The 16,439-nt window shown below is 46.7% G+C and overlaps 1 protein-coding gene across 4 annotated transcripts in view; it reads right to left on the bottom strand.

The window, feature by feature from the left end:
• IGDCC4 (immunoglobulin superfamily DCC subclass member 4) overlaps nucleotides 1-16,439 on the bottom strand; it is an 88,814-nt gene that overhangs the window by 53,866 nt on the left and 18,509 nt on the right. For 2 of the 4 annotated variants that reach the window (XM_069026375.1, XM_069026376.1), the window contains exon 2: nucleotides 4,324-4,653. In XM_069026375.1, coding sequence (XP_068882476.1) covers nucleotides 4,324-4,653 — 330 coding nt within the window. Of the gene's footprint in view, nucleotides 1-4,323; nucleotides 4,654-8,055; nucleotides 9,180-16,439 lie in introns of those variants that run through there. The other 2 variants (XM_069026377.1, XM_069026378.1) reach the window with 2 other exon arrangements.

Raw genomic sequence — 16,439 nt, forward strand, 5'->3', positions numbered from 1 at the left:
ACAGCAAGAGGATAGGGATAGTGGGGATAGGGATAGGCTGGAAAAAATCACCTCTGTAAGCTCTGAAAGAAGCAGCCTGCAGCCTCCTCCATGAAGGAGAGGACAGGGAACTTCAACTGGGATCTCCTGAGCACAGAAAGCAACACCAAATCGAAGCAAGAGAAGTGAAAAGGTTCCTTTGATGCAGGACTGAACAAGACCCCTGGATGTCAGCTCTGAAAGGGTCAGGCAGAGACAGACTTGCTGGCTGGGCTCATTGCTGCTCCATAAGCATCTGCGCCAGCTTGGGCCAACACCACAGCACGCTCTGATCCCTTGTGTTCCACCTGTCTCATCCCCAGGAGTACCAGGGTAGAATAGATGAGGCAGGACACATGCAGCACCTCTAGTGCAACTCAGAGCTGTGCTGCAAACAGCTGGTGCTGGGAGGAGAAAGAAGGAGGCAGGGGAGGAGAGGACTGGAGAGCAGGTCCTGCCACTTGGACACGCTGCACGGATGTGTATGCAGGTCACAGCGAGTGCAGGACAGGCTCCAACACACAGGATCCTTGGAGGGGCTGTTCTCTTCCCACAAACACGTTCTGATGGAAGGGGCTGCTCCAGAAGTGCTGCTGAGTGAGAGGTTTTCCCATAGGGAGGCAGCGAAAGGAGATGCTTGAGGGGAAAAGGCAAACAAAGACGACACATACTCAACATTATTTTTAACTCCTCAACTAAGGTTTAGCTTGCAAAGCCATCCTGAGCCACAAAACACCTCCCAGCCCCGTTGCACTGATTATCCTGAACACCATAATAGGCCACTCAGTAAAAATTACCTACTGCAGGTGAGAAGGTGAAGAGCATTACAGCAAATTGCCCTCAGCGTCAGCCCAAGCACCAAGCTCTGCACCGCCAGGAGTGGGGCAGGCAGCTCCCTCCGTGATGACATGTTAAACCCAGCTGGAGCCAAGCCGTGTGTGCCAAGGCTTTTAGCCCTGAGCCCAGGGGTGACTGCAGGATGGTGAAACACAGCACCCTCCCCCCTCTCCCAGCAGCGTGATCCGTGCAGGAGGCTGCAGGCTTGGAAAGGCTGCCAGCCAGCAACACTACACCCCAGGCAGAAAATGCAGTCTATGCAAGGAATTCAGCCTTCTGAAAGGGGCTCGCTGCTCTCTCCCACAGTGCTTTGCCCCCAGACTCTCTTCGTGATCGTCCTCTTTGTACCTTTTATAATTATTAGGAGGTATTTCCAAGGTGGGGGCAACTTCAGCCCCCACCGAGATCACATACACCACCCAGGCCACCCGTCTATGAATGACTCACCTCTGAACAGGCCAGGGGTGGAAGAGGAACACGCAAAGAAAGTCATGGGAGCAATTTGCCACGGTCCCCCAGCACGGCACAGGCAGAGCCAGCGCAGTGCTGTCTGCGGGGCCATATGGCAGCACAGGATTGCTCCTGCTCTCCACAGGAGCCAGCTCCTCACCTACCCAAAACAGCATCTAAAGCCACATCTAAAGCCATGGATAGTCCAGAGCCTGTGCATTCATGTGCAGGAAGTATTGCTGCCCAGTCTGGCTCTGCCTACAGTCCCTGGCCTTCACTCACCTATTCCCCTAATTCACAAAATAAATAGGTTAAAATCTATAAAATAAATCCTTAAAGTAAAAACAAATCCTGGTCTGCCATTCCTCAAATCCCAGACACGCAGGGCGCCACAGAGAAGAGACACTGTCCATGTGGAGAGGATGATGAGAGATCCTGTGTGTTGATTCCTGCTGTGGCCTGTCCCTCCAGGTGCAGAAACGCTCCAAACCTCTCCCTGTTGCTCCCTGCCAGCAGCCACGTGACACTGGCCCATTCCCTTCAGGCACAGCAAACATCTTCATCTGACAGTCACAATTACTGTAATTTTCTCCAACCTCCCTTGCACAAAATGTTTAAGCTCAATTAAAAGCTTTAACAAATCTTCATCAATGTAGTTATTAACAGGTAGAAAGCTACACCTTCCCACAACTACAGTAACGCCCCTGGTACTTCCATGCAGGAGCATGTGGGGCTCAGGAAAACCTGCAAACCCAATTCATCACCCTGAGCAGCTGCTCATTTACCAGGCGTACTCACACACGAGGCTGGGACCAGCCTCGTGCCTCCTCGTTTGCCATGGCCACCACTGCCACAAGGTGCGGACGGGGACCATGGCATTGGGTCCCTTGGTGGCACACAGAGCGCCAGGGATCACTGGGCAGTGAGCCATATGTTTATCCAGCAAAATGCCAAGAAGCTGAACTCCTGGACCACAGTGGAAGGATGGAAGTCATCACATTGTCACAGCCTTTACACGCCATCCAACCTCCACCACTCCCACCTTCAAAAGGCCTCCTCCAGCCTCTGGGCTCCCTGCTGCCTGGAACATCCCCTCCCTCCACTGGGAAGCCAGCAGCCCTTACATAGAGGAGCCAGAGCTGCTCTTGGGGCTCTCAGGGGGGAGCAGTGAACTCCCACAAGCCTGAAACATGGCAGATGACACCACCAGCACCAAAGCAGTGTTGAGCAAGGCAGGTGCTATGAATCCCCAATGCTCCTACTTGTTACTGCAAGACTCAGTGGCACACAGAGAGGCCCACAGCCCTGCATGGGAACCTCATCCCAGGGAAGGAAAGATCCTGCAGGTCAGAAGGACAAGCTCAGGGCAGGAATAACACATCCCACCTGCTGAACAGGTTTTCTTCTACTGCCCCATCCTGATCAGCAGTCCCCAGGGCAATCAGCACAAAGAGTAAGTCCATCCACTCCATCCAGCTTTGGATAGACTGTGTTGAGTGGCAGGGGAAAAAACTCAAGCCTTTAAAATCCTCACTTGCTCCTGCTGAATGCTAATGGAGCAAGCACTTTTGCCCAACCCTTGGAACAAATCGAAGAAAGAGATGCATTTCATTAATCAGTTCCCTTGCTGCTCCCCGCTCAGAAATGGGTATATTATGTCAGGTGCATGTGTGTGCCATGGAAGCAGCATTTTCCCCGTGAAGATGGTAATAAAAGGAGACATATGAGTAAACACAACAAAAGAGTTCACTTGAAATTTCCTCTTTCTGGGAGAAACACAGAAGGGGATGGAGAGAGGCATCACCCATGTATGCCTCTCTGGAAAAATCCAGGAGGAGGGAAGGGCAATTTAAGTCAGCCTCCCCATTTTGAGATGTCTCCACTGTTTTAACTTGTAAGACATCAAACAATAAACCCAGGACCATAAAAGAGACATAGTCCATTGCCACTGTGTAACAGACACAGCACAAACTTCAACATAAGTCACCCCTAAAAGGGAATAAATATATCCTAACTCAGGCTGTCTGGCACTGAGGCAGAAGCAGCTAAATAAATCCAGCTGGACTAATGACAGCTTTTCTACTCCAGGACTTTCACCTCCTCCCAAGCAATACCTGTGTGCAGGATGTCTGACTGCATGCTAAACATTTTCTGAGCAGAAAAGGAGGACATGCTGCAAAGGTCAAAGATTTTCCCCTGATCCGGCAAAGCTTCACCATCAGTTCTGGTTTTATAGCACAGTGCTCACAGACTGAAACACTCACTTGGCCAAACCTAGATGGCCCCGTTTGGGGTACCAGAGCCTAAAAACATCCCATTGTAAAGGGGCTGTCAGGACATTCTCTCTGCACCTTCACCCCCCACAGCTCCCATGGTGTGCTGTGCAGCTGTTTTCAGCAACATTTACACAAGTCACTGTACTACAGAAAAGTGTTACTGTATTTCTATTATTTTCTAGCCTCAGCTCTTTGGTAGGTCAAGGAATCATTTATTTGCATTCACTTAAAATAGGCCCAGGAGTCAACCCTGAATACAAAGGAATTTTATTCTCAAACTCTGTGCGGATATTCAGCAGTTTAGATCTTGGAGTGTCCCTCTCGATCCAAACAAAAACTGCCCTGAAGAACCCTTTCTTTCACCTCTTCCATACAAAGAGATATTCACCTCACAGGCTGTCATAGCCAGACCCCCCCACAGCCACCTCGCCAAGCACGGGGTGCTGCACTCAGGGCTCTGAAGTTCTCTGCAAAAACAAGCACTATCTTTTGGAGAGAGGAGGGTCCTGTTTTTAATTCATAGTTGATGGCACTTACCTGGGGGAGTTACACAGGATGTTAACACTGGGATAACAGAAAGACACCACTGCTTATTTGTGGACTATGCCCAATCCCACCTATACACCATTATTATGGTTTTATTTCCCAGACATTTTATCTCAAGGTCCTGGGGAAGCAGATTTCTGTATAAATACCAGGAGGAAAAAGAAAGAAAAATCAACAAAACCCCCAGAATACTTACTTGAAAATCTGACTGCAGCTGTTTGACTGGTGACAGTCCCTAGGGAGCTGTGAGACACACAGGAGTAATTACCCTCAGCAACAGCCCTCTCGGGATGTTTACTGTCCTTTGCCACAGCCTGGGATGAGATGAAGAGCGATCCATTTGGAAGCACGTGGAGATGTTCCTGCTCCACTAATGGAAACCCATTCTTCTTCCATGTGATATTGATCACTTGCTCAACAGGGGTCAGGTTACAGTCCAAAATCACCACCTGGTTTGGCTCCAGTATCACCTTTGCAGGACCAGCACTACAGCTCAGCTCCAGAGAACCCCCTTCCGACAGCCTCCCTGCAAAGAAAAGACAATGTGCAGTGGGGGTTGCTTTCCTTGATGAATCACATCCCAGTTTTACACAGCAAAGGAACTGTGGCTGGAGGTACCAGGTGAAAACCAGCCCTGTGACTCCTATGCTCTGCATTCTCCATCCCCCATCCCTATGGCTGTACAACCTGCAGCATTTCTGCCACCCCCAATGGGCCCAGCAGCCACCCCTGTTGTCCACACTTGTTTCCACACTGGATTCAAGCAGAAAGCAGCTGGAAGGAGGTAAAGAGGTGGTAACAGTAAGAGCAAGCACCAAAGATGCAGTAAGGACCCCAATCTGCCACGGCTGCCCGGGCAGGCTCCCCTCTCATCTGCACATCAGAGCCTCCTCCAAGGCTGATCAACCCCCACAAGACAATTAAGTGCAAAGAAAAGTATCCAAGCCCCATGTGGCACGTCAATGCCAATGACCACAACCTAGTTAGAGCAGCTCCCCCTCTTACTGGCAGTAAGAGCTCAAGTCCAGCTGGGAGAGCAGCAACTCCCACTAATGTTCATGTTCTGGGAAACATATTTCAAAGGAAAGACAACAAAAGAACGGTTAAACACATGACCTGATGTCTCTGAGCATTTTATCCCTATAGGTGAATCCAGAGTGAGAATAGATGGATGCATTTTCCCCACTAGAAAAGGATATTCCAATTGTTTGCAGACAGTACCCATCACATGCCCTTAGGCAACCTTGCTGCTGCAGCCGGAGGCCAGAGCAGTGACCAGCAACAAGCTCAGCTGAACAGATCTCAGTCTGGCTGACTTCCAAACCCACGTACTCGAGGGGGGCTCCACCTCTGAAACAATGCTCAGCATTTCCTAAAAGAATATTGCCATTAATAAAATGCATTTGCCGTTAGAGTTCTCCAGAGACACTAAGTCAATGTTAGCTGGCAGCACTGCTTCCACACACCAGCAATTTCAATCTCTGCTGCGCTCAAACCATCACCATCCACTCTTTTTATGGCTCCGCTCCAAATTATTTTGTCACTGCTCCAATCAGAAATGTTTCCTGCCTCTATAACAAGTTTATCAACACTGGATATGAACCACATGGCTCCTTGCCCGTCTCCTATCACAGAAGGCTACAGATTAATTTTATAGGAATTCAAACACCCTATTAAACCTGCTACTACCTACTGCTGATAAAAGGGCTGCACTTTAAAAGAGTGTGTGTTAAGCATGCAATTAGGGGCAATGACACGCAAAATTACATATGCAGGGAGATGGAATTATTTCATGGCGTGTGCTGGAAACCGCAGGTGCCCCTGGAAGGAAGGGCCTAACTCCATCCCCACATGTGGCTGATTTGGTGCCCATGGGGATGGGAACTTGTGAGGTTTGACACCACTGCTGGGTTGTACAATGACCACTGAGAACTTGGTTTTGGCCAGCTCTGTCCCTTTAGTGACAAGGAGGCCTTACAAGAACCCTGCCTGTTGATTGCCATTGTTATGGGACAGAACAGACCCTTTTCTGTCACCTTCACTAGGACATCCAGGGGGCAATCTCCCAGTCCTCAAATTCCAGCAGGATACAGAGATGCCCATGTCACAGTCAGCACAACAGCCAGCTACTGTACTCCATGAAAGAGGCAGCCACTGCCAACACAGGGCTATCTGCAAGTCCCCGGATTTAGCGTTTTCCCGCATGCTGCTATCTCACACTCTGCACAGAGAAAGCACAGCCAGAAGCAGCAGGCATCACCGAGCTCCCACTGTGCACACACCACAATGGAATTTCTGGATTTGACAGCCAGCACTGCCGTGGCAGGTCCAGGTCAGGCAATGTCACCAAGCGTCCTCCTGAGGTAAGGGCAATTCTGCCCATTCATGCCTCCTAGGGCAGATTGGTCCTTTGAGGATCACAGCAAGCTACAGAACTCAGTGGCTCCCCAGGAGGATAGAAGCAGGGGAACACGAAGCTGAGCTGAAAGGCTGCCCCAGATGTACTGGAAAGACATTGCCTCTGGAAACCTTTCATGCAAGACAGATGGTACCAAAAAACTGTATGAAATAGTGAGAAATTTAGCACATTAAATACCTGTGCAGGTGACATGGACAAGCACAGGAGAGGGTTAACAGCTGGAGAAAATTCAGCTGAGCTCCGGACAGAAGGCACACTCAGATGCTGTCATGAGAACCCCCATTCATGTGAGAATCCTCATCCATGGAGAAGCAGGGACACAGATACTTCTCCAGAAGGATGTCCCTGTAGCAGCTGCTGCTGGCAGAATGTCACCAGGGCTCAGCCAGCCTGTGTGTACACACCACCTCTGTGGAGGCAGGGCTGCTACGGCAAAGGCTGAGGTATGTGACACAGAGCTTATTCCAAAATACTTGAAACTTTGTTGAGTAACGTCTTCATTCTTTGCCTTTCCTTACATTTGTAATTTTTAGAAGTTCCTGCTCATCTCTTAGGGAAACAGCCTGTGTATCTGTCCTATTTTCTAGCTTCTTCAGACAGCAATTAGAGTGGCACTTTGCTGAAAATACTACTCCTCTTCCAAAGGTGAAGTGCGAGGGGACAGCCAGGAATAGAGAAGGGATCTGCAGCGCAGCTTCCCATAGTAAGAAGCAATTATCAGCCTCTCAAACTTCAATTCCTTAAAAAGTCAGCTCAACCTACTTGCAGCAGGAATAAGAACAGAACATACTTTCCATCATGGCAAAAAGAAGTATTTCTTTTCAAAAACATGTGGTGATGTTTCTACAGCCCTAAATCACCCAGCTCTTCTACCCAAAGTCAAAACCTACCTGGATCCAAGCTTCTGCTTGGTTGGTCAAACACGTGTGACCACCCCTTCTTGTTTGTTATTTAACACAGCCTGGGAAGGTCTCCAGCTGGGCAAATGAAGTTCCCACCCAACACCAGACTGCTCTGACCTGTCCCAAATCATCCAGCCCTCCTTCCTGCCCTTTTGGCCCCCAAAATACTGCAGGCTTTTGGTGACAAACCATTTGCACATACAGAGGTTGAGCAGCAAGGTCCAGGGTGCAGACTTGGCATTGCAAAAAGCCCCAGTATGACTTTTGTCCCAAGATGTTCAAAGAACTGCATAAACACTCCCTGATTAAGGAAAAAATACCTTCCAGGCTCTGGAAATGTAGGAGGAGGTCTGGTTCAAAACACCGCTCTAAATTAGCAAGCCTGACAATGAGATAAAAGCCCCTTCAAGGGAAGGGATCAGAAGAGAGTAAAATTAGTCCAAGTGAGATCAAAGACAAATGAAATCAGGAATGTTAAGTGCTTACAGAAGCTGCTGACTATTTCCAACCTCCACTCTTCATCCTATAGTGACAGAAATGGATAGGACCCTGTTTAAGCACAGAGCCACGTGCTCATACAGCCTCCTGCTAACCTCCACTCTCTTACCTGCTGGAGGTGATGCTGTAATGAATGTAGTCAAGGTGGGCTTCCAAGGCAGGAGCCAGAAGAGCTTTTTACACATCCATCCCAGGCAGGTGTTCCAGCTACAGACCTCTGCTTTGGAGCCAGACAGCTTTTTGCTTTCGACTCCTCCTGGAAGTAGTTTCAACTGCTGAGCTATTCCAAGGTGGGCAGTAACAGCTCTCAGATCATAAATGTATGTGCACACTCACACACTCACTTGTAGATACACACGACATGCTTGTGCATTCACATACACAGAGTTCTGGGGGAAAGCAGAGGTATTCAAAGACAGAGCATGACCTGGAACGGAGGGTCTTTGATGTAGCAAGTTAAAAGCATTTTGTTCCCATGAAAATTATATTTTCTGACCCAGGTTCTGCAGGATTTTTTCACCCTCCCTCATGTTGCTAAGCCCTAGGCTACATTGTGCATAAAAACAGCCCAGGACAAAATGTTCCTTTTCTCCCATCTATTTCCTCACTTCCATCAGCCATCCTTCCATCTCCGGCAACCAGGCCCAGTGAAGTAAATTTAAAAGTCTCCTGTTGAGTGGCATAAAAAAACAGGGCGTTTCAAATGAACAAGGGTTGTCAAATCTTCAAGGCACAAAGCTGTCCTCTGCCCTCCATAGGTGCATAGCCCCTGCCAGCCTGAGTTCAGATCCAAGGCAGGCATCTGAAAATCCACATTAAACCAGCCAACAGCCCTTCCCAAATCACACATCTCAGCATCCAGCCAAACCCCACTCCTATCATCTCCTCTCCCCAACATCAAAGGGAGGCAGGAATAGCCCAATGCACCACTGAGTAAAGGGGAAAAAGAATGGATTCTGTTGGGTTTTAATTTCAAATCTATAACTAAGCAGGTGAAGTGTGAGCGAGCAACACAGCGAGGTCAATAGATTCCTGACAATGCAATTACTTGGGCAGAGGTGAGACCCTCATAGCAGTGATTTTACATCCAGGACATGCAATACTCCAAGCCCACAGAGTTGGGAGCCTTCACTCCATGACTAAAAACAGCACAAATCCCCACTTGTACCCTTGCACACAGGGCTATTTCCCTCCCCTTTTCTGAGGTTTAACCACTTAAATCAAGGTGGAAAAACCTAGACAAGGGAGATGCTTGTTCTGGTGAAATTTTGGCTATCAGCAGTAAACATGTCCTTGAGCTCTGCTACACACCAAGAGCAAATAAAAGGTTACTGTTCAACGGGAGACAAATGGCTTTGTGTGGAGGAGAACAAGTCGTGGTTTAGTAATTACCATGAAAACAAAACATTCAGGCATAAACCAAAAGGGATTCAGTGCACTGGCACATCTATGCTTCTTTTCTAGCACAGATGAAATCACCTGATCCACGATCCCCAAGTAAGGTCCGTAAGACTGACAGCACATCTCCATCAATTCTATCTTCTCTTCAAGAAACTCATTCAGCTGTGGAAAGCCAAAGACATTTAGGCACACACAAGATCCCAAGGCACAACCACTCCTACAAACCCCAGCCCACTCAACAATTCCAAGGCTCAGACCTTCAATTCAAGGCAAGGGAAGCCCATCTTTAGCATAGCTGGGAGAGGCCCCAGGAGCAGCTCAAGGACACCCAGCCCAAAGCAGCCAAACCACTGACAGCCTCCAGTGCCTTCCTGCGAAACCCCTCAAACAGTCCCAGCCCAAAACAAAGAGAGCTGAGCCAAGCCAGACAAGACCCATTACAGCACAGGCCTTGGGAGATTAATACTTCACAGGGAGCAAAGTACAAGGGTTTCTAATCTGACACACTTCCAGAGCTGACATCACTTCTAATTCTTGGCAGCCCGAGATTTTCCTGGGGAGCCGCTGTTGTGCTGCAGGTCCCACAGCCTGGAGCCTGGCCAGCACGTTTCCTATTCCACACACATCTGGCACTTTGAAACTGGCTTGTGCACCTTGCAGAGATCCAGCCAAAGAAAACCTTCCCAGGAGCAAGGAAAGTGGCTCAGGCGAGGCAAGCAGAGCGCTCAGTCGTCGTGTGTGTTCTGTGGGATATCAGGCGGTAAGAGGAAAGGGCTCCGCTCTCCCCTCCACATCCCACAGGAGGTGGCAGGAATTCAAATTGCATTTGAGCCTCTGCACTGTCGCCTGCCTTAATTTATGTATTTATTTTGGATGTTGAACTCGTGGAACTCAACAGCACAATTAATCTTATTTAATTGGGAGTGAACAGCACTGAAGAAAAGTGAAGTTACTCCTTCCAAAGGGTTTTCCTACCTCTCAGCAAGCCAACTACTGTGCCATTGTTCTGCTTAATGTAACCTTCTGCCGATGCTCTTCAGAGGCTCTTAGAGCTGTAGAAAATCTTTAAGTTCCCATTGTCTAATTCAAAGAGTGACTATACTTCAGTGTGTCCCCATTAAAGCAACACAAAGCTCTCTTTCTTCTTGGAAACTTTATGCATTGACAATTACAAGTCAATAGCCTGGTCTCAGTCTGTTTTTAGGGCAATTGCACTTGGCAAGTGGTGACCCAGAAAGAAATCTGGATGAAGGTCTCTGACCGTCTGCATGCTGGGTGCTCAGCAACACCAGCACTGAAAGGAGAACCGGAGGAGCTCTGGGCTTGGAGCACCTCACTCCCATGATCTCTACAGAATGGGTGGCTGAAAGAGGAGCTGGGCACCTAAATCCCCTTGTGCATCACTTGTTCAGCCTCCCCATGGCACAATAAAACAGAAAACATTCTTCCACTCAACCGTAAAGGAGGCCTGTGAGACAGAAGGGTCAAGATCCCTACATTCCCTATTCATTTACCAGATGTTACTGGAACTTTCTACCTTGTAACAGCAACACGAATAAGAAAGTTACACATTCAACACCCATTAAGCCTCTCTGGAACAGAAGGCTCCTAAAACTAATCTCCAGAGCTGCTGAAAAGACCATTTGATTAACACTCAATATCCAGGCACAATGGAGCAGTTCCAGTGCTGAGCAGTGCTCACCAGTGGGAAGCCAACCTTATCCTAATTCTGCATGTAAACAACCTAGACGGTTTATTTAATAATGCAGCATGTCCCACTGCTGCAGGAGTATTTATCCAGCTGGCAGCAAGGGACTCTCAGATCATCCCCTGTCACTAAGCTGATCCCTGCCTTTCATGAGCAGCTGGGTGCCAGCCCAGCACTGCAGGCAGCAAGAGGCAGCATGCGGAGAGTGTCACATTGTCCCCACGTCAACGGGCCGGATAAGAGGCCATGCCAGGAGCAATCCCCTCACACCCTGCATAGATCCAGCTGCAGTCATGGTGTATGTACAGTGTCCTGGTCACTCCCCAGCTTGGGCCTGGTTGCACAGTGGTGCTCCTCAAGTCCTAGCACACATCTGGACCCAGGATGGAGTACTGGCAGGGAAAGCTGGAGCATGCAATTCTCCCCGAAGAACAATGCTGGGCATGAGCCTCTGGCCTTTGTCCTGTTCAAATTCCCAGTTCAAAATAAGAGAGCAAAAGGGATGGCATGAAAGAAACATCTAAAACACATGCAACGCTACATCACTGTTTATGGGCCATAGCAGGAAAGAATGATATAATCTAAAGCCGTAATTACAATAAACAGATCTGCTGGTTTGGGCTGGGATTTAATTAATTTTCTTCACATGGGGAAGTGAATACCTTTGTGTATAAATATACACCAAGGAAAACACCAAGGAAATAAAACAGCTGAAAAGGTCCCCATGGAAGTATTTTTGAAGACGCTCCTAAAACTGAAGTCAACTGAAGCTGCTCATTTCAGCCACCCAAGACCATCAAAGCCACTAACCCACGTAGCCCTGGAAACGCTAACCTAAGTAAAATGCCAATCAATTTCTAGAAAGGGCTATGTGCTCTCATGCTTCCAACAGAAGCATCACATTTGCCCAAATATCTGTCTACAGATGATGCCTAACAGATAGGGACAAACACCACATCAGCACTCAAGATCAAGCTCATTCTCATTGAGATGTGTGTTATTCTGATGTATCCCCTGCAACAAATGGTCCAGAAAGATGAAATAAATCAACAGCAGTAATAATCTATTCATCATGTTGAATTGTCAATGGCAATTATAACAGTAAAGTGCTTGACTTCTGCGAAGGTTAAGCTTTTGTATTTCCCCTCTCTGACCCCAAAAAGGTTTCTGATGAAGGCAGAAGGCAGATGAAGTCTAGAACTTCAAAATCCAGATTTGCTAAACTCAGCCTTTTTCAGGTCTTCTCCTCAAGGTGTCTCACAGCAGAACAGGGAGAGGTGTCCCTGCGTATAGCAATATAAATGTCAGCCTGCCTTGCACTAAAGGATGCTCAAGGTGCCGAAGTGCCTTAAACACTAAAATCCCTGAAAACCTCTCCACAATCCCCACACTGCCCAACCCAGGGAGGATTGAGCTGTTCCTGTGCCTTTCCCAGCTGCTCCATGCCAAGCACATGATGCACCAAACCTCAGGCTTCACTCTGTAAACATCTCCAAGGCAGTGTCCATCTCCCAGCCCTCATCCTTCCCTTCTTAAAAAGCCAAAGAGGAACAGCTGAGACGATCCCTGCAGAAGCTGCCACAGGCACGGGATGCATAGGAAACTCAGGACAGAGTCTTGGGTTTGCATTCAGAGATTTACAGCGTGGAGGCACATTAAAATTACAAGCCTGAACAAGTGCACTGGAACAATAACACATCAGAGTCCTGTAATTGGGCCCTGAAATACACTTAGTGAAAAATACAGACCAGCTGCAATGCTGGAAATGCTCCTAATGCAATCCAAGGTAATTATTGGTAACACACCATCAAACAAGTGCATTAATATGCTCTGATCAGAGAGAGAATCAGATGGACAGTCTGGCACAGCAGCTTGTACCTGCAAATTATTTAAATTATTTGAAAGAGCAAAGCCCCAAAGCCCTAGAAACACTAACTCTAATGAAAGTTATTAAATGCTATTTTTGTTATCTGCTGGTGTTAACATCAGAAGGCCCTTTTGCTGCAGTGACTGTAATTGTGCTGCTGAGGGTCTGGGCTGAATAAGCTTGAGATTTGCAGACTAAAATGACTGCCTTGGATTTGCATGATCTCACCGACACCGATTTAAACACATACTGACTTCCTGCATTTTTCACTGATGTTGGAAAGGAAAACCAGTTATTTTGCTTTTGTGAGATGCACAAGTTCCTGATTTTACTTCATCATACATACACTTTATCTGCAAATGACACAGAGGAGTCTGAAACAACATCTCCTGTTACAACATTACCTATTTTTATACTTCAACTGTTTCAGTTTAGCATATTTTTAGGATATACTTCCATCTCTTCATGCCTGAGAAAGCTAAAAGTATGCAGTATGATACAAGCTTCAGTATCATCCCTCTTGAGAATAGTCACTTAACCAGAAACTAATATTGTCAAATAAAAACACAAAAATCCTTCACCTATGGGCTACAGTTAAGAGTATTTTGGAGCTCTTTTCCCCTGGGTTATGGGCTTTGCATATTCCAAAGATACAAATATGAATACGTTAAATTGAAAAATGTTCCATTCCGACAGCGAATATTTTATCAGTCAAGTTCTCATCACCCTACAGTATTTAAAAAAAAAAAGAAGAAAAGGCAGCATATCCAATGCTAAACCTTGGGAAAAGTCAAAGAGGATTGAAACAGTGTCCCCACTCCAAGTCTGAATCTAGCAGCCAAATTTCCCAGCTAATACATCCTGTCCTCTCTACCTGATAATTCTTTAGCCTTTGTAACTCAAAATTTTATCCACAAAATGCAGTGTAAAGCTGTGGAGCAAGCTTTATCAGAGCCCATCCTGCTCCTCCCTCATTTTAAAGACCTCCAGAAACTTGGGCTACACTTTACAATTTCAAAAGAAACACACCACCTGTAATCTTATTTTCTTTTTTTCACACTGCAAGACAGGCATGCTTCCAGCTTTAATGGTGCGCCCAAAGACTCATCCACCTCCAGTGAGAGTCAGAGGCACCTCCAGTGAATTTCATGACCTGGTTCATGGTCCATTTTGCTTCCCAGCATGTCAGGCATGTTGCATGTCACCAAGGACAGCAAGAAAGCTTGGCAGCAAAGGAAAGAGGAAGAGCATGTTACAGAGAAAGGACATGACCCCTTGGACTCTGCCCTTGCTTAGGCGTACAAGGCTTGTGCCTGGAGTGCCAGCTTGGCCCCAGAGCCCCAACTCGCCCACCACAGCTCTCTGCAAAGGAGGCAGGCACTGACAACAGCTGCTCTAATTTATTAGTTGTGTCTGTTCATGATCACCAACCCTCCCTAGGATGCACCACTCCAATCACAGCCAGACAGAAATGGTGAATGTGACTCGAGGCAGCGGGAAAAACACTTCTCCATCACGTGTGCTTTACCCTTCACAGGCTCCACTTCCAGTTGTCTTGCCTGTCATTAAAAGGAACTCACAACCCGCTGCTGAATGATGTACTGTAATCAATACAAATAGCCACAAGATCCCCTGGAAAGGATGTGGGAGCACTGCTCAGCAGCGATATTTATGAGTGCAGGATCCCACAGACCAGCGCAGTCCCAACTCTCCTGAGTATTTCCACTATTTACAATGAGATCAGAAAATTAAAATGATATTTTATGCTTAATGGTTCGAACAAGACCTGTGAAGTCCTTCTCTCGGTCCCATTTACAACACAAATGCCAATGACAGAGCAGCAGATGGTCAGAAACACTCCCCTAGAATATTCAGGCGATTCAACTTGAATCTGTGCCCAAATCATTTAACTTTAATGGATTCTTTCATTAACAACCAAAGAAAGGGAATATGGTTGCCAGGACATTAAAATCACTTTTTCAATTATACTGTTATAAAATCGAACAAATTAGCTGTAATTCTTAGCTGAAGCTTAAATGGAAGCATGACTTTATGAAAGAAATGAAAATTGATTTGGATTAGTGGGCATCAAGGGCTTTTTAAAAATTAACAAGATTCTTATGACTTCATAGCATGGATGGATTAGCTGGAGGTTTTGCTGCCCTGCGCTTGCTACCTGCCAAAGCATGGCAGCTGGCTTCACAGCATTCGTTACAGCGGGGTTTAATTAGACTGAGGGGAGGGGATGCAAGGATTGAAGCTGGAAACAAAGTTCTAGAGAAGCTGGGTGGTGTCTGAATTCACCTTTTGGACCTAGCCCAACAGGGTCTTGGCAAAACTCAGGGAAATCAAAAACCTCTAAGCTTTAGCAGGACAAGGTCTACAGGCTGTAGTGTTTAGCTCGGGGTGGTCTTGCAAAACTGTACTGGATGCTTCACAAACACAAACAAAAAATCAAGCCCAAGATGTCTGCTATAAAGAACACACAACTTTAATGCAGGCTACTGAAAAAAAAAAAAAAAAGAAGAAATACCCAACATACCACAAAAACACAAACCAGGTAAGGATTAACAATGGGAGCAGCAAAAGAGCAATTCATAAAGGAAACAGGAACTGTAACACTGGGCACCAGGATACAAGGTACTTACAACACAGAGCAATGGGCTCACACTAGGAAGAAAAATGTCCTTTATATTGTATAATATGAACTTAACGAAAGAGACCTTCACTGAACACAACTTGCATTGATCCTAAAGACCAGGAACCCTAAGATGTACTTTAGAGAGCCATCCCCCTGCTAGGGAAGGGAGTGATTTGGAACTGTTGCCCAGAAAAAAGAGACTGAAACCAAGCTGGAGACTTTTATACCTGCACTGGACAAAGCCTTTTAAAATTTATTTATTGAAAAAAAAAAAAGAAGAAGAAAAAGAAGAAAAAGGCACTACAGGGAACAATCCTGTTTTGACCCCTTTGAGCCGGACGGGATGTTTCAGTGCTCAGGCTCCACCCCGAACAACTCCAGGATGATGCACTGCCGAGAGCACCTGCCAGCTGGCACAACTGGCCTCTCTGTAAGATAAAGGCAGCAGAACATTTCAAAACCATTTTCATGAAATCTTGCAACACAAAGCACTTTAGATTACTCCCCTTTATGAGTCAGCATTTCATATTTAGTTATTTCTGCTCTTTATTGCAACACAGAGGGTGGCAATTTGCATCAGTAAAAGATGGCTGGAAAAGTTAATCTTTCTTTGGACAATCCTTAATATTACTGCTTTGCCATAATCCTGCTGGTTCATCACCCTGTATCTGGCTTTCAGAGTAATGCCACAGAGTAATGTTCTCCAATAAATCAAGACGAGCTTTACCCTTTGAACCAAGCTTTGAATTGTAATCGCTGTAGGTCTCCGTGTGCTTGTTAGCAGGTCTTATATTTAAGAAAACAGGAGAACACATTTTAATCCAGAACCTTTCAAGCTCCACGTGTCTTTGAGTTCTTTTAATGATTTAAAAATCA

Source organism: Aphelocoma coerulescens, chromosome 10 (genome assembly GCF_041296385.1).
Source record: "Aphelocoma coerulescens isolate FSJ_1873_10779 chromosome 10, UR_Acoe_1.0, whole genome shotgun sequence".
NCBI lineage: Eukaryota > Metazoa > Chordata > Aves > Passeriformes > Corvidae > Aphelocoma > Aphelocoma coerulescens.